Consider the following 24,151-nt stretch of genomic DNA (forward strand, 5'->3'; position numbering starts at 1 on the left):
CTCAAATAGCTCTTTTCTTTCTTTTTTTTTGACGTGATAGCCAAATACTTGCAGAAACATGAGTTCTGCAAACTCAGGTTTGGTGTTTCTTTATTTTATCAAATTCAGGTCAGAATGACAGTCACTAATGTAGTTTATCTTCTATTGTTGAGGCCTATTTTAGAGTTGGCATGTGTCTGGTTTAGTTCCAGCTGTCTGCCAAGTTCATAAAATCCAAAAAGTGACCAAATGCCCTCTGCAGGTCTGTCGGTTTGTACCCCCTTTACTACACAAGTTTCTCACATTAGTTCCTTACAAAATTAATTATGAGGAAGTCATATATTAATGATCAAACCACTGTTATTATTAAGAGAACTACATAATGCATTTTTATCTTTAGTTTTTTTTAAGCTTCTTGAAAGGAATGAGTTTTAAAAGTTTTGTTTCTATAATTTTGCCAGCACGGCATTCGACAACATAAAAACTTCTCGACTCAAGTTTTCCAGTTATGTAAATAGCGTTACAACTATTGGTATTTGTAAAATTTGGTTTATCTAAAAACTTTTAGGTGAGTTAAATGGAATAAACCAGAGCATTATTTTAAGTTCATTACCATTAAAGTTCCATTTATAAATGTCATCATTTTGACTTCAGTGGCAGGACAGTTTTACTACTTAACATTTTTGAGGTTCCAAAACATTAAAATAAATTTGATTTGGAATGTATTAAAATATCCTAGGTATATATATTTATATATAGATGTAATAGAAAATAATTACATGTGCTAGGAATTGATGAAATTATTCAGCATTTATTTATATAATGGACATATCATGCCAATCCTTAAGCAACCTCTGACCAGAACTGATGTGATCCAGTATTCAGCTGCTGCTTCTTAGATCCTGGATGAAATGCCCTTTTCCTGCCATTGATCTCTTTTCACTGTGGAAAGTCTTATTTATCACCTTTTAAACATCACCTCTTAAGCAGGTCCTGAGTCACTGTTGTTGTGAATTAATTTTACTAAAATTAACTGAGGAGAACACGTTTTATCAACTGATACTATACTGTTGAAGTAGCGACAGAACTGAACTGGTGTGACATTTGAGGTGGCATATAAAGCACAGCATTTCAAAGATGACTATAGTCGCCCACATGATTCCACTATGTCGTCTTGTTTTGTGCCTGCACAAAGTTAACCAGTGCAGCATGGTGTTTCGAGTGCATTACTACCGGAAAAGGGCTTCAGAAAGGCTTCTTCTTTTTTTTACCAAGTTGAAACAAACGTGTGAAAAAGGTTTCTGTTCCTTAAAATAAATCTCGCACTCACGTGTGTTAAGATAAGCCCTGTGTTGGGACATTTGAAGAAGCAGTTTGCTGTAGGATATTAGAAAAATGTGATAGTCTTGCTGAATATTGTGATAAATATTTATAGCACTAAACAAATGAATATTGATGTCTTTAAACTTATGGTTTATAGCTAACATTGACCCCAGGTAAGGATCCAGCTGCCTGAAACAAGGAAATAAAATTCACTATTTCCAGTCTAGATGTGTGTTGCTTATATACAAGTCAACACTTACTGCAGACTAGGCAGTTCTTCATAATAGTCATATTGTGTCGTGAATAGCGATAACAATACATTTGTAAAAGATGATGTCGCCTTACACTGAACCTAACCTTGCATAATTCCACATAAATTTTGGTAGGCCCTTTAAGTTTCTATTGAGTAGTAGCTAAAGTCCACATTCACTTAAAACATAGAATATATTAAACAGGGAACAATATACTCCTTTTTTAATTTACAATAAGGACCACTTCGATTAAATATTTGAGAGGGTGTTGCATTCTACTCCATATACCAATATCATGTTTGGCCAGTTGAAAGGAGTGAAGTGTTTTTATTGTATAAAAACTGAGTGAAATTGAACAGAGTATCATCGTGTGAAGATAACTGCAGATATCTGAACCTTCCCCTCCAGATAAATTAGAGGAACATTATCTTCTGGGTTTGACTGAGTCTGTCTCTGACGTTGCAGTGAAACGAAAGCTTAACCATGGGGATGGACGTTCTGTATGGTCAGCACTGCTAATGGATATAAAGATCCAGAGGGTTCATCTGGGGTCTACTGCTTAATGGAACATAATGGAACCCAGTTAGCATAGAAACAGCTTTATGCTGCCAGCCATTGTTAACATTCCTATCACTCAAGTCCTTAGATCATAGTCTTTCTTATCTGGGAAGATGGTGATTGCTGATGGACTGAGGCTGCATCAGAAAGAGCAGACTCAGAGGAAGCCTTGAGCTTGCTTTAGGCTCTGCTGCTGGCTTTCTTTGAGACTTTGACCTAGTGTTGACTAAAGGTTTATTGCCACACAGGAAAGGACATGCTTAACGCAGGCCTGTCTGTTTACTTGTTCTGTTAAAAGATGAGCTATTTCTGCATGTGGACATTATCTTGGTGCATCGACTGTGATAGAAATAATCTTGTGTACTGACACTTTCTCTTAGAGGATATTTATGTTTTCCACACAAACATTTTTGACTAGTGATGCTTTTTAAACTTTAGTTGATGACTGGTTACCAGTGTCAAGTGTACAAAGGTTTTAAAAGGTTTGGTGCAAAGCCACTAGAACTTTTTGTAATGCTGTTTCTGTGCTCTAAAGTCCACACAATGTACAAGAAAAAGTGTTGAAGTTAGAGAAGTTCATTCTAGTATTATGAAACATATGTAAAAGCAGTCTCAGCCCTTCTCTACCTGTTGCTGCACATTGCCTGTCAGCTGACTAAACAAAGGCTGTTTTACACTAACTGTTTTACATGGACAGTTATTGCTTGCACCACCCACCTCTTATTAATTAGGGCACAGAACACCAGGAATTTGGATACTATTCGCTTACTTTATCATTACACAACGCTCCCGACATTCTCTGTGAACTTTAGCATCTTAACCCCTAAAAAATATACCTCGACTGTTGGCCTTCTGGCTTCGGGGCAGTTAGTCCAGCCAACTGGCCAAATATATTATCAATACAGTGTGAGAATTCACAAACTTGAAATCCTAGCAAACATTGCTTCCAAGTAGTCATTTCTGATTGCAGTATTCAATGTAGCTCTATTATTAATTTTGTGCTGTTTTCAAAGCACAGTCAACAAATTAGCTAACTAGCTGTGAAGAGGCTGCCTTCAAATGAAAGCAATCAGATGGTGTTATACATTTTTCTTTGGATTTTGTGTTACCAATGTCATTTTTAGTCTGGGTTATCGTACAGTTAGAATCTCATTGGCCATTGCCCAATTTCCAGCTTCAAAAAACTAACCAGGGTTGTGATAGTTGACTATAATGTGGCCAACATCAACATTCTCAGACCCCCATGTTTGCAGGAAGCATGATTAAGCAGGAAAAGGGATCTTCTTTACTCATTCAGTGGAAAGGGAAGGGGCGTACAAGTCAGGGCAGCCTAAAACTGGGAGTTTTCTCCTGTTGATTCTTTTCTAAGAGGGAGCTCTCCTCCTCCTTGGCCTGGGTCGGGGAGGATGTGCTCCGACCTGTAAAAGGAATTGAGTTCAGTGCAGAGGACAGAGGTAACTTCATTCCAAATATGGGCATTGAGAGTGCCAGTTCTATTGCTTTCTCTCCCCCCCTTCATTCCACACAGCCTTGGATGCATCAGAAGCAGGAAGGAATTCATCTCTGCTCTTCAAGTGGCCAAGCAAAAAAACAACTTGATGATTTTGGCAAAAAACTCCTTTCTGTGTCATGAATGATGAGTCAGCATTCAGGAAATGCTTTAAGGTTGTTTTATTTTTTTTAATCAGGAAGGTCAAAAACATCTGATTTTCATTCAGATATTTACAGTTTATGAATAGCTGAGTGCCTGTCTGTTTTGTGTCGTTGATTCAGTAGCTTATTGTGAAAGTGTGCTTGTGTTAATTTTGCAGCAAGTTGTCACATGTGTGAGATGACACAGACATTGGGAAAATAGCACGACAGACTGAGACACCCTTTACTGTTGATACTATTTAAAGTTCAGAGATCTGTATGTTTTAAAAACCGTTAACCTGCTTTAAGAGGGCTGGATAGTGCCCAGAAATGACTTCCTTGTTTTTAAATGAGATTCTTACTAAGGGTTATTGCAAAAACAGCTGACTTCAATTTCAGACAAGTGAGTTCCAATGTACTGTCACTTTTCATTTTTAAACAGATGAATAAAAATAACAAAAAAACACCACCCTTCCTGTTTCTTTATAAAAAAAAAAAAAAGGCAAGTGTAGTCCATTAAATTTCCAGTTCTCTTGTTACTTGTATGTAGTGATTTGTGAATCTGATTAAAAGACCATATGCTGCATTGGGGGAAGTTTGTTCAATGTTTGTGCATTTAGCCATAAACAGCTGTACATTGCAGTTTAGAAACTAATCTCACAGCCCAGAGTCAATGAATATATATGCACAGGGGACTGGCAGCAGAAAACGTGGCCTGAAGGGGACTTGAGCATGACGTAATGTCTGATGAATCAGCCTAGAATCAACCGGTGTTTGTTTGCGACTTCTTCACCCAAATCAGCATCAGAGCACAAGAACTTCACCATTGAGATGGTTTACAGTTAAAATGCTGTTCTGTACCCCCCATTATTACTCACATGTTATGGTGTTGTTTCTTCCAACAAATTTCATTCTGTATTTTCTAAAGGCTTCATATTGGACCCTGTTTCAATTGATTGCTGTCCTGATTTCATGTAAACCAGCCAGCTGACTGAAAGATGGGACTTGACAACTGAATAAACAAAATACCTGAGTTGATCTTGCTGATGGAAATTATAAGCAGGAGTCAGCTTCTGATTTTACAATGTAGCTTTTAAGGAATCTGTAAAAAGTATAAAAAATGTTTTTACAGATTTAAGTAATCCACACTAACTATCTTTAGTCAAACGTCAAACCGATGCTGAGTTGTTCAACCCTAGAGCTCACTCCAATTCACTCCTCATTGCCAAACTTTCTTTTGTTTTTCTTTCGCCGTCACAATGTTCCCCAATGATAATGATTGTGATTTGATCAATTTTACAGTTCTACAATATACCTTTTGTTATAATTTTAAGAGTAGAATTATCCACTTAATTAATTGGTTGTAGTTTTTAACCTTGTCCCAATCTTAGGTGGTCTATAACAGTAAGATTGCTTTTTTTTTCTTTGTTTTTAAATCTTAATTCAGGGTGGAATTATCCAGTTTCACCAATTTAAGTATTTCAGATTTTGGGCTTATCAATCATGGCTAAATAATGCTCAAACATCGATCTACTAAAGTAATTTTAAAGTTTTTTAGGATGCATGTTTTTTATGGTATTACTTGAATTAACTGTGGAAATTTCCATGTTAACATAGAGACCTCGAGAAAGTGTTGCAAGACATGTAAAAGTGCTGAGAACAGAAGGTTACTTCTTGGAAATCAGAGGTGGATTAAAATAATCTTTGACTAATCACAACAGTCTTGACAGATTAGTCGACCACCAAAATAATTTGTTGCATCCTTAACCGTGACCTCAGTTTCATACCAAGACAAGTACATCTTATTTTCTATAGTAGGATATGCACAGTTGCAATGTAGGGATTCTGCATTTATTGTAATACGACCAAAAAGGAAACATTTTCTTTGCTTGCATGGTCTAGACTTTACTCAAATGAGTATTTGTGTGCTGTGAAGTGCTGGGTTTTCCAAGTTACTTCTTTTAGTAAAGCACTTCCCTGTCTCACTTCTCTTTACACTCAAGATTCTGCCTCAAATGTGACCGAACCAGGGTCACCTGCTGGCAGCCCTGCAGGTGCTGTGGTGAAAAGCGAAAGCGCCTTTCCTCACATAAACATGAACGAGTGCTCAGAGTAAACTTCACTATATTATCAGCTTAAGGGCTGCTGGGTTTAATTCTCATATCATCTGTTCGTCTTCCCAGCCTATTAATACATATGAGGCATGACTATCAATTCAGGAAAAGTTCATAGTCTAGGTTTAACAACCACCAGGATGAAGAGGAAGTATCCTCATAGTTTCCAGACTTGTTGTCTGTCTTTACTTTGGGTTGTCCGATACTTTGCCAAGGAACAATGGATCACTGTTTCTCATGGAAGGTGTACCACAGCCATCCAAGATCTACCCATTTAAATGCTTCATTTCTTTTGCATCTACTTTTCTTCTGAGTTGTGTTTGAATCAATAACCAGAGCTGTGAAAACATACACAAAGTTGATGGGGGACTCGTTCTGCTTCTTGTTTGATTCACCTTGGCTGTCTGTTGGGCAAAACCTTACGAAGGAAATCTGAACAAAATTAAGATGAAAATAAGTCCCCTGTAGCCCAAAACCTAGCATGATGGTAGCAGCATAATGCTGCCACTACCATGCTTTGCAGTGGGGATATGCAGAGTGTTTCTGCCAGATCTGTCGTTTCACATGTAGGTCAAAAAGCTCAGAGTTAGAACGTGTTCTTTTTAGATCAAACACAATTGTCCACTATTACTTGAGTCAAAATGCTAAGAGAACTTCTTATCAGTTTAATTCAACAATCCCTTTTTTTTCTTACAGTAAGGCCAGGTGTGAGGGGCCCATGACTGATAGTTTGTGTGTACATTTTCCTACATAAGCTGTGAACTTTTGCAGCTCCTCCAGAGTTCTCTAATGGTCTCTTTGCCCAGCCTGTCAGCTGAAACAGACAGACGTGCTTCGGTAGGTCATGCCTACAGCTGTACAATATCGGTAAACAAAAGTGCAATATTATTACTGAAGATTACAATGATGATGATATTGATTACTTCCAATCCACAGTTTTCTCATTATTCTTTTTTTCCCCATTACTCCATAAGGTTATGCATCTGACCCACAAAAGTATACATCTGGACTTGAAATAAAGGACAGTAAATAGCAAATGTCAAAAGTTATTCAGTGGATTTTTGCACTAAATAGACCAATATATCCATCTCATGGAGATATTGATTGTATTGATGCATATATATTTCAATTTTGATTTGTGCAATAAGGCACTAATGATTGCAAATAAATATATTGTGCAGCTTCAGTTCTGCAGTTACATCAAACTTTTTACATTGCAACAGGACTGTATTTGCTGTGTAGGATACGTAGAATTTGGGATAAAACTTCTCCAACTTTTTTTTTTTCTAATTGTCTGACCTGTCTGGTATGTCAAAAGTATTTTTGCTCAGGTTTTTAAATGGCCTGAAACTGTTTTATTTTTAAGAGGTTAAAAAGGGCAGAGGGAGCACCAGGTAAGAGGAGTTAGAAAAGAGCCACTGGGCCTGACTGTACTTGTCAGCTCATTTGGAGAAAAGCTCTGACAGCAGAGCCTTATACAGACATTTTCTACAGGGCACGTGTTCTACAGGGCCGCGCGCAGGGGTTTCCTGTTAACCCCTCGTTAACTGAAGAGACTCACTATGGACTACAACTTGCTTATAATCATACAATTTTTTTTTTTAAATGTATTTTTTGTAAATGAAACCTGTTTTTATTAGCCTTAATAGCTGCTGCCTGAGATCTCTTCTGGGCCATCAGTCTGACCACTCTCTGTGCCTATGAGAAATTGTCTTGAGTCAACTGGTCACAGCTGCCCTCAGTCTTGGCTTAAGGAAGTACAAAAAATAGCCTGTTTATCACTTTGCCTGAGGTGATTTATTCCACTGGCCCCCCTGCAGCCGGTCATACAGAGTCAACAAAGTCAGCACGGACATGTTGGCAGGATGACAGGTGTGAGAGTGTGTGCAAGTTCATGTCTTCATGCACTAGTGCCACTTAGCCTTTTAGAGTCTCAGTGTCCTTAGTTGTATCAATAATGCAGCTGGCTACTCAGTCTCGCTCCTGAGCCTGTGCTTTCTCTGCCATTAAATATGCATCTGTTTCCCAGTCCAGTGTCTCTGTCCCCTCCCAATTCCCATACACCCTCTCTGCCATTCCAACACAACAACATGCTGGATGTAACAGAGTCCAGAGGAAATTACAGTTTGCCTATATGTTTGATGTATGTTTTATTCAGCAAAAGTTTTTCTATTTTAAAATCTTCCTGTCAGATGGATGAGATGCTCTCTGCTGAGCGATTCAAAATCCTAGAAACATCTTGGATAGTTTTTAAGTTTTTCAACCATTTTTCATACCTTCCTTTGAAAGAATGTTTTCTTTTTAATAACATGGCAATAATTGAATAATAATAATGATAAAAAATAATTCAAGGCTAATTTCCAAATGGATTGCAATTGATTTCTGTCATTCCCTGGTCACCAGTAAAGCAAATATCCTATCCCACAATGTGAACAAACAAGACAGCAACCTGTGCTGATTTATATTAATATTTGCATGTTTAAAAACCTAGATTCATTACCTGAGCACTGTCGATCAGGTTACAAAAAGGTTACGCAGTGTCAACAAAGCGGAAGAGATTTCCTTCAGACATGTCGACTGAAAGACGGAAGAGCTTTTGGTACGCATTATCATATTGTTTACTGGTGCATTCAACTTGACGAAGTAAGATTTGCAGCAATCTTGACTGCAGATTCTCATGATGATACACCAGCCTGAATCTAGAAAGGATGTGGTCGAGACAGTGTGAGATTTTATACCTGTATGCAAGGTGGTATATTTTTATGAATGTTTTTGAAATAATACGAAACTATTGCTGAATTAACTACAAACTCATTTTCATTAGCTGGATTTCATTTTAAATTATCAACGTTGAAATTGGTCAATATTAAAAGTAGATTTAATTCCACTATCACCCACATGTGTGTTCCACATGATGTTGAAAGAAATCATGTAACATTAACAGCTTCATCAGTCTGTTAAGACAAAAGCAACATTTAGTTGCTTTTGTGATAAAGTTTCCCACATCCTCTTTCTCCCTAATTCCTGACAGTCTTAGGCCAAGAAACTCATCAACTAGGTTTACAGCCAGCTCAGCTGGGGAGCGGGGATTGAAGGAAATTGTGGGCAAAAGTGTGCCCTTTGAATGGCTGCTCATATTTTACTGGTGTCCTCCACATAAAAATTTCTTTGAAGCAGATAATGCCAGTGCTATTTGAAACCTGAAAAATGCTATGTAAGGTGGGAGCTAGGAATAAGTAATTAGATTGTGTGATGTCAAACCGTGAAACAGTAAAAAGGTGGACATTTTTTCTGACCTGACAGATTGTTTGACTACTTAAATGACTACAGGCTTAACAATAGATATGAGAAGAGAAGAAGCCAATGTGTAGGCGAAGGCAATGACTTAAACTGAATATTGCGCTAATACTGCCATGTTTTTGGACTTGCTTCTTCCCTGGTTTGTGACTAATAGTTTAAGAAGTAGATATTTCCTAAAATTAATGCTGTGCAATTTCAGAAAAATATGTAATTGTGTCACTATTGCCAATATGCAGAGTGTGAACACTTGAAACATGATATTTTACCAAATGTTGCATCCAAATGTGAATGCAACACTGCAAACAGTGATATAGTGAAGAAAAATTTGACTCATTATGTTGTGAGATCTAGTTTAGCAGATATTTAGGGGAAATTCTTCAGCATTTGACTTGCCAATTGCCACAGAGATGATAAAGGGAACATCTTCAAATTCTGATCTCTGGCCAGAGTTGATTGGTAACTCTATAAATAAGAGTTCAGATAACTCTTATTTTTATTAATTTAATCTATAAATAACTCATTCAACAATATATCGCAGTTTCCATGACCACCGGTTATTTTAGGTCTGAGTGGGTTAATAAAGCAAACTGCTGGATTCCAGTGAATATCTGACAAGTTTTCAAATAAACCCATAGTTTCATAAGTGTTATTACTGTGTACTGATTAAAAATATCAAATGTTTCTAACTTTCCTTGCAGCTTGCTAACATTTGTGTCACATCTTCACTATTTGATAACAGCTGATGTTTTGTGTAAAGCTGTTTCCTTCTGTTTTACAGTAATTAAGGTAAACATTGAAATGCATAAACGGGCCTTAGCTAACCTAGGAGAAGGTTTCAGCTCTGTTTAGCTTGTGGGCACGGTGTGAGGCGAGTGCCAAACATCACAATCACAGGAAGGGGCTTGATGTTTACACAATGCTCATTTCTGATTCATAGCAAATCCAACTTTACTATCTGGTGTGTGTTAACCTTTTAAACTGATCTGATGTTGTTCAATGCAACATATTGAAGTAAGCATCCAACCTTTTCCTGGTTTAAGATGCAACACTTATTAAAACTGCATAAAATAGTTTTAGTTTTGCTGTTTTCAGCGAAGCCAGATTGCCTTTAAAGGTTAATACTGACCAGATTTATGTGTTTTAACTTGTAAGGAAATGTAGCACCACTGTATTTCTGCAGGCATCGATTGCCCCAGACTGGAGCAGTCCTTATTAGGCAGTGCAGACAGCAGGAAGTGGGTTGTGTCTTTGGTGCTTTGTCACAGGAAGTAGCAGATTGTATCAAGGGTGGGACAGATGGAGGGAGAGGGGGAAGAGATGGATTAGGAGACTGTAGAGAGAGCCTGGGAAGTAATCAAGGAGATGAGGGGGAGGAATGATAGAAAACTGGAATGAACAGTCAGCCACTGTTTGCTCCTCACTTCCAGTCCTCTTTCATGTTACAACTCTTACTTAGTCCTTATTTTATTTCCGCTTATTTGAAAAATTACCTGGTTTCTGTCTGTTTTTAAATGGTAAAGATGATACAGAGACATGACAATGAATGTTTTGCTTTAGGTTTTCCTATTTGGCAGAGAATATGTGCACAACTTTAGTTGGAATGAATGATTTGAAGCTGAAAGCAGAAAGCCATGCACAAATATTTTGCTGCCTCTCCCAGTGAGAAGCAACTGTGTTCTTACCATCTTCAGCGATGATGTAAAGCAGGTGGAAGATTCCAGGACCTTGTTTTGTTTGCCAACACTCTGCGCAGCTTCCTGTTTTTGTCATTCCCCATTGTTGTCTCACCTACTCCTCTCGTTTAGGATCAAACCAAACGATTTTTCCTGCAAAAATCAGCACTTGGTAGCAGTTTAGTTTTGTTTATCTAGTATGCCATCCTGAATATCAGTCATTTTTCACCATGTGGATAAGCTCATGATTATGCCATTTGGTTTTTGTTAGAACCTGAATTAACTGGCAGGAGAACTCTGTGACAAAGTGGTTCAGTAAAAGGGAACGCAAATACCATAAATATACTTTGAAACAAAAGAAACAAGTTCAACCAATAGTCCAGAAGTAGTAGCTTTAAACTAAACGTATAAATAGATGGAAACTGCAACGTAATGCTAACACAAAACAAACCTGGCATAGTAAGTGAAGCAAAGTTGCAAACTAATGTTTAAATTTAAGCATTATGACCAGCTACAGAAAGTAAATGTATCAGAAATAAGAATAAGGGACAAGTGGTGAACACAAACTGAACCACTTTGTCACAAACTCTAATGGGACATGATAGGGCAGGTGAAAAATGAGGCCAGACTGGTTTTGATGGAAACTGTTTTTGTTTAGAATCCTGTGTTTTTTCACTCGTTTGTCCATCCGGTATCTCCAGTTTCCGTTCTCCCTCCCTTATGTTTACTTTTTTTTTTTTTTTTTTTTTGCTTTAGCTGCTTCCCAGAAGCGCTACATTCAGCATGAAGAATTTTAAAACAAAAGTTTAAAATGACTACAGCACTACAAATTTTGATAATGAAATGAATGAATGAAAATGGACTACTTAAAGAACATAGATAATTTAAACTTTTAAATTTAAAATTTAAATTTAAACAAGCACATACAAATAGGGATCAGCTGTGACAAGAGTGTTTGTTTGATGCAGTGCTTCGTTAGTTATAAGTAATAAAGATAACTGACAAATCTTGAATGCTCACAGCGCTACTTTTGTTTACATAATAAATGGTGCCTCTGAAATGTGTGTTCATCCTGTTTAACAGCTAAACAGGATGAGGATCGCTGAATAACACATACTCTACTACATCCAAAGTAGGTGTGTATTAATAGTGGTTCATTCTTTTAGTTTAATGTGGTGCATTGGAAATGCAGATGCTATACAAAGTTCTGATAATTTATTACTTCATTAAAAACTCGACTCTAAAAGTTTCCTTTACTTTTAGACTTGTCTCGTGTAGATTGCAGATGAAAATAAATTTTACCATAAAACTTGAGTTAAGAACCTACACCGTGCACCTTAAATTAAGTATTTGTTTTCTTCCAAGAGCCTTGTTCTCCTGAGATTGGCACCACCAGTGCTGTACATTAATTCTGTGTCTTGTTCCATCTTTTCCTCTGCTCTGCAGTGAGTCAAGTATTTGCCAGGCTCGGGCCACTGTGATGATCTACGATGATGGCAGTAAAAAGTGGCTCCCGGCAGGTACCGGACCCCAAGCCTTCAGCAGAGTCCAGATCTTTCACAACCCTTCTAACAACGCCTTCCGGATAGTCGGCCGCAAGATGCAGACAGATCAACAGGTACATATTTTTGGCAGTAGAGCAGGACCATGACATCTTTGCTTGCAATAAAATGTTTTAAACGTTCCTCTTGCTTCCACTACAAAAGCTGAATATTTGGAAGCGTGGCCAACATGGACTAAAAGGCTTTGCTCGCTTCCTCCGCTGCCACTGCCAAACTCCTACCACAGGCAGACTATAATTCTAACACAGTGCAGAAAATTGACGTCATCATTGTCAGTGCTCAGTTTTTAGTGTGGTGTATTCACTGGTCAACAAATTATATTTTTTTTCTTTCTGAAAAGCTGAAGTGATATTGAAGGAGAAAATTGTCAGATTCCAGTCACCAGACAGTTTTTCAGTGCATCTCTACTACACCCACTTTGAATGTCAATGCTTTTCAAAATAAACTTTCATAGACTTATTGGAGGATGGATGGTTCCCCAGTATCATATCCATAACAGGGATAGCTAATGATACTAGTTTACCAAAAATGTTTTTGACAGGTATAATCTCCATTCATCCATCAGACAGCCTGTGTGGCCCTCCTCAATCGTTGGTGTAGAAATTTAGTCAAAATGTTGCTTTCAAAAACCTGTTTGACTTTTTTAAAACTTGTTTATTAAAATGATGTCCTTATTTTTGCTGCTGATCATTCAATTTAGTTTCTACTAATAAATCTGAAAGGCAAAAAACACCAGGTACTGTTTGCACTGCAGTAGGACTATTGCTTTATATGTTGGTATAGAATGTGAGAAGTCAAAGTTGATATTGTCGGATTTAACCCCAGAGCAAACAACAGTCAGAATACCAGATTGGTCAGTGTTTGTAAAGGAGAGTTGGTGTTCCAGAGCATTGCTGTAATCGCTCAGCTGATTCTGCAGGACTAGCATGGTGTGTGTGTAAGCACACACTGCTGTGGCTGCTGTGTTGTTTTATATACTGCCACTCGGGGCCAACAGCAAAGGACACATTTTTCACCACTTTAAGACAAAAACTAAGGACTACTGTATATATTTCTATAGATATAGAGATGAAATGCAGTACATGTACGATGAGGTCAAATGTTTTATGTAAACATTGCGCACTGCTGCCGCTATTAGAAAGAGAATTAGCCAAAACATCACACAATAAAAAAACATTTCAATAAGTTACAGGACGTTCTTATAGATAACATAAAGACCCTTAAACTAAGCCTAAGGGAACAAAATGTTCATCAAAACAACCAACATCTCTTCTTTATCAAATATTTTTGTGTTTAAGACTCGAGCATCACGTTGTCCTTCAGACAAAGATGGTTTAATGCCACTATTTTGCTCATTGTGGCTCCCTGCAGACAAAAGTGTTCCACGACTGAGAAGCTGGGTAAAATTGACTCTAGGTGGGCCTATTCTTGACTTGAACCTTTTTTTTAAATTCCCCTGCTGCACCAAAGCCTCTCTCCTTCTTTAAACATTCAGCATGCTGAAGTGTTCCCTGGAGACAAGTCTTAAAGTGGAGGATGTTTCCTGTGAGATAGTTAGCCTGTTCAACCATTTCCTGTGACAATTTTTAAAAAGAGGCTTGATACCAGCAGGTCGCTATGGAGATGCTATTCTGCTTCCTCTGGTGACAAATAAAAACAGCAAGACGTACATTTTAAGGAAAATATTGCAGCTATATATTTGCTTCCCTTATTTTTCTTTGCAGCCACATTTGTGGTTTCTGTCTGTCTCCCTAAAGTATTTCTTGCCTTCAAAACACATGGAAGATGTCAAGGTCGCCCAATTGACGCGCTCTTTGTCACAGTCGCTTTGTGTTTTTTGCGTTCTGATAAGATTTGGAGTCTTTTCGAAAAACACTACTGTCTGCGGTGGAGGCTGACCTTGCTGCCCTTTGTCATTCAGTGATGCTTCCTCCCATGATGTTCACTCTGACAGGGTCTCGACTCCTCCCTCTGCTCAATGGAATTCAACAGCTTTTAAACAAATACTGAAACGGCGTGTCAGCACATTCAAGCAACACTCTGAGCACAGAGCTTTTTTTTCCACCCCAGACTAACGGGCTTCGTGCCACCTGCTGAGTGGAATATAACCCAGAAGGATCCATAAAAAAAATAAAGCATGCCATTATGTTGGGCGTTGGCAGGAATGTAGTTTCATGAAGTTTTCTTGTAAAAGGATGCAGCTCACAGATGCTACCGGTTTTTAATGTATTTTGTACATGTGTTATAAATATTGAAACACTGTCAAGATATGGTTGTTTTTAAAGGGACTTACTGAGGCAATGATGAACGGGTAGAAAATGGGATGTTGATGGCTACAGGCACTCAAACAATTTTTTTTCACAGTCACAGCTGTTCCAGAACAGTCTGCTGGTGAATATTGACTAATCACCTCACTGTCTTATCATCCTCAGGTGGTTATAAACTGTCCCATTGTAAGAGGGCTCAAATATAACCAGGCCACACCCAATTTTCACCAGTGGCGAGATACCAGACAAGTTTGGGGGCTCAACTTTGGCAGCAAAGAAGATGCTACTCTGTTTGCCAATGGCATGGCTCACGCTCTGGATGTCATCAACTCCATGGCAGATGCAGGTAAATCACTTCTCATTCAAACTGCTCAGACCAGATATTAGCGTCCATTCTGGCTGATTCGGATAAGAGTAGACCCCACTATGCCTCGCCATTCACACCTAGGCGATCAGATCTCAATAACCTGTTTTACATGCAGATAAATGCATATTGTCACCAGACGTCAGTCAACTGAGCAACAAACAGGATCTATAGAAGTTTTTGCCACAAATATATTCACTCACTTGACCGAAGGTATTATTAAGATGTCAGCATGGCTGAGATTCTGCTCAGCACACCTTTATCAGCACACAACACAACATAACGTAGCATACCTGTGAAACACTGCTGAACGGCTCGCATTTATCTGTGATTCACCCTGGAGATTTTACAATAAGGTTGTCACAGTAAAATCAGCTCCGTAAAACTGCCAGAACAAACATCACTCTACAGATGTTTCATTAGAATTATGGATTTGGATTTAGAAAGCGATTAATCATTAACTGGAGTATAAAGATTTGAAAAAGGCCCATTTGCTAAAGAACCACAAACTCAGAGCAGTAATTAAGTCAAAAATTACTGCTATATTTATATACATTTTATATTTAAGATAAAAAAACAACATTTTTGTTAATATGTTCTATCCAGAACTCCTCCTGTGGCACAGTTTTAGCTTCGCCTGGTTCAAAGTCTGTTTAAAACAACTCTTATTAAGAACCTTTTTCTATCCAATTATTAATATGTTAATCCAAAAACTAATCAACAGATTAGCCCTACAATGTATTGACGCCAAGGCTACCAGAAAAGGCTGAGCTTTTCATATCTTGATATAAGTAGTTTTTTAGCTGCCGATTAATCCTTTGACACAAATGATCAAGCTTACACTGTAGAAATGCCTTTTCACATTTTAAGCAATAAAATGTTTTTCTTATTTTAAAAAGTAATGTTTAATATTAGTAATATTTATTTGCATTTTAAATGTATTTCTAATATTGTTTCAGATTAGCATAAGTGGTTAAATGTAAAATCTGCAGTGTTCCTTTTTTATCCAGAATAATCATCAGAATAATCATTAGAATAACTGATTACTAAAATAATCATTAGTTGCAGTGATAAATCAATCCATGCCTAGTTATTTTTAATTTGGTTGACTTTTATTATTTTATTTCTTATTTTGGCTGAGTATCAACATGCTTTTCTGTACATGCTGCATGTAGAAGCTGCACTAAACCTTTGGTGTTCTTGTCAGAGTGACAGCTATATCCTGATTACTGCTTATAGCATTTGGTTTTGGTTTGCCGATAAATTTCTCACATGGTTAGGAATAGATTTCTAAGAAACTGCATGCGACTTGGAGCTAAACATAACCTTGATAGAAAGAAGGGACATTTGTTTTTTAAGAACATAAAAAAGACAGAGTTGCTTTGACCATGCACATCCTGTTGTGTCGCCAGTAATAGATACTTGTTTTGTCTTACAGAGAGTTGTTCTTACATTCACCCGATCTAACTATCTATACAGTTTATGCTGCCACATTCAGCTCCTATTTCATTAATAATGTCATTGTTTTACAAATGAGTTGCTATGCTACATCCTATCAGGGCTGTTTACAGACTTTGCACTCTCTGCAGCAAAACTGTGTGCAGATGAAAAAAGAACATGGGTGGTATGATTATTGAAGTGCAATTAAGTCAGTTTATGACACCTGCTGTATGAGAGCTATTTCTGAAGATACTTTAATGCACACTAAGAATATCTTCCTTCATGTTTTTGCAGGTTATGCAACCCTCCCCCGCCCAGTGTCAAATGGACCTTCTCCTGAAGAGCTCGAACAGCAGCGGAGGTATCTTCAAACCTTCTCTGAACCAACCCTTTCTTTACTTTACATATCGCAAAATAACATTTTAGCTGTGCTAGCCGCTAAATGTTTGCTTGCTCTCACTGAGATAAAATATGTCCCAACAATCTGAATAACCCTGACTGGTTTCTATGCTGATGATAAGGAGCAGGATTGTGTGGCGAATATAATTTTATCAGCTCGTTCCTCAGAAGGGTGTTGTCCACTGTGGGGCCGTTTCAATCTGTTTCCAGACCAGAGTGAACCACTTTCTGGGTTTACAGTCAAGCTGGCGTGGCTTTGCAGACGTCCAATTGGCACAGTTTTGCGCACAGGCATATGTGGAGGATTTACCGGCATTAAGCAGACACTGCTAAACCCTCAGTCAACCCTTGAGTCAGGTCAAAGGTCAGACAGATAGCAAGCCTCTCACATCTACCCCTGGAGAAACCTGTTGAGGTGACTTCATGCATGCCTGTATAGAATAGGCTTTAACCTTCTAATCCCGTTTAGCCCGAAAGGTGCACAGTGACCACAGGGAGTGTCTGTTAAATTAGTAGCTGTTCCATTTGCTGCCGGCATGTTGTGGCTTAGTAAGCTTTTTAAAACCTCTGACCTCCAGCAGTAATGCAGGTGCTTGGAGGATTTTAATAAATGCTGATCATTTTAAATACCAGCGGCGTAGGAAGCGGGGGGGACGGGGGGGACATGTCCCCCCCAATATTGAAGCCAGGTGGATATGTCCCCCCCAAAAAATTGTACCGCAAAATATTGAATTTTGACATTTTTTTAACTAGCGTGCTTTTATTTTGAAGGCGCAGCATCGCGTTACGTCACGGTACTCCCCCTCCCCTCTCTGAACTGCTGAGTGAGCACTCAGAAGGGAGGGAAACAGGACACAGAAGTCAGAAACTTGCGAATGAGGTAAAATGGTCTGTCGGGAATGCTGCTATGAATATTGCTTATTTATAACGTCTTGTTGTCAGTTCACTTTCATATATAGGAACTGAATCTTTTTGGTTTAATCATCTTAGTCTTGGGATGATCACTCATCCAATATTTAACTGCTAACTTTCTCTAGACGTTTGCTACGCTAGCCAAAATGTCTTTTTTTTATATATATATATCTCATTTCAGTACAATGCCACCACCAACTAAAAGGCTGAAACAGCAGCAGGACTTACTCAGCTTTTTTAAAAAGAGTAACGTCAGTGTGAGTAACAGTCACACAACACAAGGGCAACACCTGTGTTGCCCTTGTGTTGAAATTAGCCCGGTCTGGCGTGCGTTTACGAGATTTTTTATTTTTGCGTGTTTTGCTTCGCTGAAATGGACAGATATTATACCTGCCGCGCTCCTGATCGTTAGTTAAAACCACAGGGAGAGTTAATTTTAATTCTTTAGCAGCGGCTAACCAACAAATTAACTTCTGCACCTTTATTTCCTCAAATAAACTGCTGGCTCCTCTTTTTTAGACTATAATAGATTAACACAACTTGACAACTCTGTATTTTCTCTGTTCTGTACTGCAAACTGGGATTAAAGGCGCCATTTCTACCAAAGGTCTGGACAGACTGGCGACCTGTCTAGGGTGTACCCCCACACCAGAACCTCCCGACCCCACTAAGGGACAAGGGTGTACAGAAAATGGAAGGATAGATGGATTTCTACCAAGGTTTAGATGCGTTTTTGAACCAGATGCTTCAAAGCGCCCTGTCCATAATTCTTCAACACACTGTCAGCTCCCTGTCAGAAAGACTTTAGTTCAGAGTCCATAAGATAATACTCTGAAAGGATTTTAATGGATTTATTTTATTTGCCTCTGCGATTAACTCTGCGCGTAAAGTCTGTAATGTGACAAATAAAATGTTTTGTTTGATTTAAAATTGGCCATGTTAGGCTCAAGAGCTGTACCTCATTTCTGAAACCATCTCATATGTTTAGGAGCAACAATGCAGGGACAGCACAAAGGAGACAGGAAAAGGAGAGGATAGTGCAAACGGGCTAGAGGCAGGAAGTCAGAGTGAGGGAGAGACAGGAGTGGAGCAACAGGTAAGATAGAGTAACTCATACGAGTAGATACTTCATGAGAGTCCACAAAAAAAGTTGAAAATTTTAATCTTTTGCTTGTAGTAAGTGTAGTTCAGGGGCATTGAGTGACATTGTAACTTTTCCTTCTAGGGAGTTCAGACTAGGGACACACAGCTGAGAGACTCTGAAGTCAGTGGACAGAGAACAGAGCCAAATCAGCCACATCCAAAATTCATAGACCCTCAAGCTCTAGCCAACAGAACTTTACATTTCCAAGGAAAGTGGTACAAGGAATTTCCCTGGCTACATTATGATGCAGTGAAAAATGGCATTTTGTGTTTTTATTGCATGGCAATTTACCAGGACAAACTCACACCATTTGGTGCAAAATCCGAACCCGCCTTTATCACTTCTGGATTTAAAAATTGGAAATTTGTACATAAAGATAAACTTGATTTACTGGACAAGAAGTCAGTTTGCAAGCAATTTGTGGCTGCAAATGAAAGGCGGAAAAAACATTTTGGCTCTTTTGCCTAAGCCAGTGTTTGCCATCCTTTTATGTTTCCGGCACATTTTGGCGAATTATAAATGCATGGCTGTAAAGTGCAATTGTTCAGAAGCACAGAGGTGTTGATCTCTACCTAGGGTTATGTGGCCTATAATCTCTGTGCTAACTGCTTTTCCAACAGTTAAAGCACACTGTAGTCAGTGAGTTAAAAAGCTTGTCTATTAAATGTGTATTTATTGTTGGTAAATATTTCTTCATTTTTGATTTGGTTTAATTAGTCATACAGTTCGACAAACTGAATAAGCATATTTTGATTGATTTTCTTTTCTTCTTTTACTTAATGTTAAAAGTGTGAATAATTTGTTCACTACATTGTCTGTGAGGGCTCTTTCATCTCAGAATTTTGTTTAATCAAAGAGATGGTTCTATGGTCAGTCAACCTATATAAATTCATTTTTGACCATTATTGCAAGTTTGACAAAATAAAACATATCAAACTTTGCACTTGTGTGGCCTACTGAATTGTTTTTAATCCAACTGAAATATTTGATTTTCTAGTGTGTATGCGGACACTAAATATGCCAAGGGCTGAAGCCCTTGAAAGACATCTCCCTTTGCTTAATAAAAGACTCCAGTCATTTTGTTTGGTGATATGCTCACATCTTATGAACAAATGCATTATGTAAATTTTAAATGCATTATTTTTGCAAGACACAATTTATAAAGGAATAAAGTAAAAGATTAAATAGCCTTTTTTTTAAGTAGCGTACTTAAGATATATTTCTGTTGAATATTTACGAATCTCAGATTTCCGACATGTGTCCCCCCCAATTGTAAACTTATTCCTACGCCCCTGTTAAATACCATTCTCAGAATTTGTTTTGTTGGAAGGAAAAAAAACAAAACATTTTAACATGAGCTTTAGAGCGTTAAGTCATATCAACCCTGACTGCCTGAGTGCATATGTTTAGTTTTCTGCATTATAATTGTTTATAGACATTGTTTTTTGCAACACATCTGTTCTGTGCCAGATGTGTTGGGGGAGGGGCAATAATGTGAATCAGGCCATTTTGTCCAGCTGAGGACTTCTTTTTTTAAGCAGAAAGCTAATGAGAGGTTATGAACTCCACATTTATCTCTTTTGTAATATCCTGTAAAGCGTCGAAACACACAGACGCTTCATCTCCAATGGTAAAACAAGCTTTTGGCCAGGGGTGTTGTAAAACACTTGTGCAACAATCAAAAGCAAGATGCTGATCAAAAATGACTAAGCTAATATTTCAACAGAGCATGTTCATCTAGTCCTGAACCTAAAGCATATTGCAAGGGGAAGTTTACCCGGTTTTTATTATGTCAAACATCAGCTTAAAATTGGGAAAATGTCTTTCAAATGCTCTAAATATCTTCTGAATTGGCAACAATTTAAAGTATGCATTTTTAACTAAAAGAAAACAGCTGCCTGCATTTGAGATGAAATGATGTACTATCAACATCCCGTTCGTATTTCATTTCATAATCCTGGAAGAGAAGTTGTCTTGTCAGAACTTCTCAAAAACAGTGTAACAAAATAAAAAAATAATGAACAGATTGCCCTTACACCTTATGACTATGTTAAAAAATGGATGTTGCAGCTTGTAAAACTAAAAATCCAACTAAAATCAAATTTGATTGTTTTTTCAAGGAATTCATTTGTAACTTTGCAAAAGAGCTCATTCAGATATACTTAGTGTTTGAATTCTTATCTAACAAAGCCTCTCCCTTCTAAGTATATTCATCTGGAACAATTTACAATATGTATCTTACTTAAATACACAGTTTTGTTTTGTTTTTTTATTCTGTGTCAGTGAGCCATTACTGTGATATCTTAATGACATATCGGCAGATACTTGTCCCTTGCACTTATTTTTCTTGTTGTATTGGGTTCTGTGATAGGTCTTCAGAAGGTCAGACATAAAAGCATATCTGTAAAATGAAAGTAACAGGATACATGGTTTTAAATTTTTGTTTGTTCTGTGAAATATAAAAAAGAAGAAGGTGTTCTGACCAAATGAGACAAAACATGTATTTTGTGGTCTATTAGTTGATTGTGTGTTGGAAACCTAACACTTCACATCACACTTGACTAGAGCTGCACAATATTTTAAACCACAACCATCATTGCAATATTAATAGGTTCAGTACCACAATAGCAAATGTTTTCGCTATTTATATTTCAAATGCAATGCATCAAAATTCTACATGGAAATATTAATTTGGACTGTTTAATAACCTGAACTGTCCTTGAGGATGCCAGGTCAATATTAATGTGATCTGTAAACTTGTGTAAAATTTTCCATTTGATGTATTTAGATTCACAAAGCTCAGCACAACTTTGTCATAATAGTAGGTTTTGGTAACTTAAAAATATCTAATTTTAGTTCTGAGGATGACATGCATTTTAACAAAGGTGTGTGTTGACAGGTTGGAGCAACAGAGGCTTGAACAGCAGGAACGAGAGCGACAGGAGAGAGAGCGGCAGGAAAGAGAACGACAAGCCGCTGCAGGTCAGGAAACACCTGGTGTGCTGCAGATGATCGCATTTAACTGCAATACACTCCAACCTCTACAAGACTATTTCATAGTACCCTCATTCTGAGCCAGGTTATGGAGAAAGTCGTTCCACTGCATGTTTCTTCTTTAGATCTGAGATTATCTGACCTTTTTTCAGATTTTATTGCGTTTACTTAATACTATCAAAGGCTTGTTCCCATCATAGCCTCCAGGTGGTGGGGAAAAAAGTTTTTCCACTTGCATATCAGAAATCTGACTTGCATTTTTTTCAATAAATAATTTTTCTAAAAAAAAGCCAAATAACTGTCAGTGATGTCTCTGTCTCTGTCTCTCCTTCCAGTCCATGTCCCTCCAGCTCCACCAATGGCCCCTGGAGGTCTAGCTCCTCCTCCAGCCCCTCCAGCTCCTCCAGCTCCTCCACCCCCCCCTGGCCCTCCCCCGGCGGCGGGCATCCCTCCTCCTCCTGGACCGCCTCCCACAGGACCACCACCAGCTCCACCACTGCCTGCTCCAGGTGGAGGCGGAGACGGTGGCGGAGGTGGAGATGGCGGTGGAGGATTAGGGGGAGCTGGAGGCTTGGCAGCTGCCCTTGCAGGAGCTAAACTCCGCAAAGTGTCCAAGGTTAGTATCAGATGTTGTAATTAGTGCTATTTTTATTGAGTGAATTAAGTTTCTGCACTAACGATGTGACCTGTCTGCTTTGAAACAGCTATGTTCATGTTAGCAGGACCATGTTACAGTATAAAATGATACTCAACTTTTATTAATCAGTGTCTGACATTAAGTAAGAGTAAACCTTTTCTGGCTTAAGTGATTTGGATTTTAAACATTATTTAGATTTTTTTTTTTAAATGCAAGAATTGAGAGAGAAAATTAAAAAAAAATATTATTTTAGCTTTCCTCTTTGTTTAGAAGTTTACATCCTTAATGCTGGATGTAAACTCTGACTTGGAGCCAACATTTTTGGGTTTCCTTCCATGAACTTCTCACAGTAGTTGCTGAAATTGTGGTCCATTCTTCCTGACAAAACTGGTGTAACAGAATCAGGTTTTTAAGCCACTTTGTTTACACGCTTTTCAGCTCGGCCCACAAGTTTTCTTTGGAGCTGAGACTAGTCTTTTATGATGGTCGCTCCAAATCAGACTGTTATTCTTTAACCACTTTGTAACTATTATTTGGCGGTATGCCTAGAGTAATGGGCTGTTTCACATTTGAGTTGTCGTTCTTTTAAGCGTCCTCCTCAAATATGTTGTGAATTTAGAAACTTGAAAAGCCATGACCTCATCATCTGAATTTTCCTCAATTGTTAAAAAAATGGTTAACTTTGGGTTGAATTTGGAGAAAGCAAGTTAAAAAAAAAAGAAAAAACAAATCCTAATAATCTGCCATTTAGGAAGTAGAAATGATTTTGAAAATTCTAAATGACCCAAAACATTTAGTTTGATTTAGTGTCAAATACTGAGAAACAATAGTTATGTTTGTTTTTATACAGTGTACACAATGTTTGGTTTCAGTTGCATCAGAGCACTCATGTTTTTGCTGTTTGCTGCCCTCAGCAGGAGGAAGGTGGTTCTGCAGCTCCAGCAGCCAGAACAGAGTCGAACCGCGTCAGCAATTCCTCCATGGGAGGGGGAGGTGGCGGCGGTGGTGGTGGTGGTGGAGGAGGTGGTAGCAGTGGAGGCGGAGGAGGGGGAGGAGGAGGAGGAGGGGGTCTGATGGGCGAAATGAGTGCCATTCTGGCACGCAGGTGGGTTTAGAGTCATGTATCAAATCGAATGTTCACAAAGGTTTTGACTATATAGTTCTTTGCTGCCCTCTATAAATTTTAAAATCAATTGACAATAACAGAATATTCACACATCTCTCTGTAAACTGACTGCATTTAAAGTAACAAAGCAATTTAATTTTACTTCAGGAGAAAAGCTACAGATACAGGAGAGAAGCCTGCCGTGAAGACGCAAGATAACGTAAGAGTCCGCTCATTACAGTATTTCTGATTAACTGACGACATCAATTAAAATTAGATGTAGAAGTTCTGTAGAAGATTGATCGATTAAAGGTTAGAAATAGCTACATGTGACTCAGTGTTTACAGAAGTTGCTGTCTTTTCTCCACAGGATGATTCAGAGCCTCAAGGTCAAAATGGTGAGAACTGAACCGTTTTATTCATAGCATGCCGCCCACATTCTGGCCAATATTAAGTAACAGTTTTGCAAAGCTGAACTGAGAGGCTCATGTTTCTGT

At 38.1% G+C, this 24,151-nt stretch overlaps 1 protein-coding gene and 1 long non-coding RNA gene across 5 annotated transcripts in view; both read left to right on the forward strand.

The window, feature by feature from the left end:
* The window catches only part of vaspb (vasodilator stimulated phosphoprotein b), a 34,394-nt gene that overhangs the window by 5,309 nt on the left and 4,934 nt on the right, over positions 1 to 24,151 (forward strand). For all 4 annotated transcript variants that reach the window (XM_032590450.1, XM_032590449.1, XM_032590451.1 and 1 more), the window contains 8 exons: positions 12,277 to 12,448; positions 14,825 to 15,005; positions 16,758 to 16,824; positions 21,818 to 21,900; positions 22,248 to 22,528; positions 23,464 to 23,654; positions 23,823 to 23,874; positions 24,025 to 24,052. In XM_032590450.1, coding sequence (XP_032446341.1) covers positions 12,277 to 12,448; positions 14,825 to 15,005; positions 16,758 to 16,824; positions 21,818 to 21,900; positions 22,248 to 22,528; positions 23,464 to 23,654; positions 23,823 to 23,874; positions 24,025 to 24,052 — 1,055 coding nt within the window. The remainder of the gene's footprint in view (positions 1 to 12,276; positions 12,449 to 14,824; positions 15,006 to 16,757; positions 16,825 to 21,817; positions 21,901 to 22,247; positions 22,529 to 23,463; positions 23,655 to 23,822; positions 23,875 to 24,024; positions 24,053 to 24,151) is intronic.
* Positions 16,831 to 19,995, forward strand: LOC116737371 (uncharacterized). The gene is made up of 2 exons (XR_004342790.1): positions 16,831 to 18,031; positions 18,763 to 19,995. It is a non-coding gene; the product is annotated as an uncharacterized LOC116737371 (long non-coding RNA).

Source organism: Xiphophorus hellerii, chromosome 18, assembly GCF_003331165.1.
Source record: "Xiphophorus hellerii strain 12219 chromosome 18, Xiphophorus_hellerii-4.1, whole genome shotgun sequence".
Taxonomy (NCBI): domain Eukaryota; kingdom Metazoa; phylum Chordata; class Actinopteri; order Cyprinodontiformes; family Poeciliidae; genus Xiphophorus; species Xiphophorus hellerii.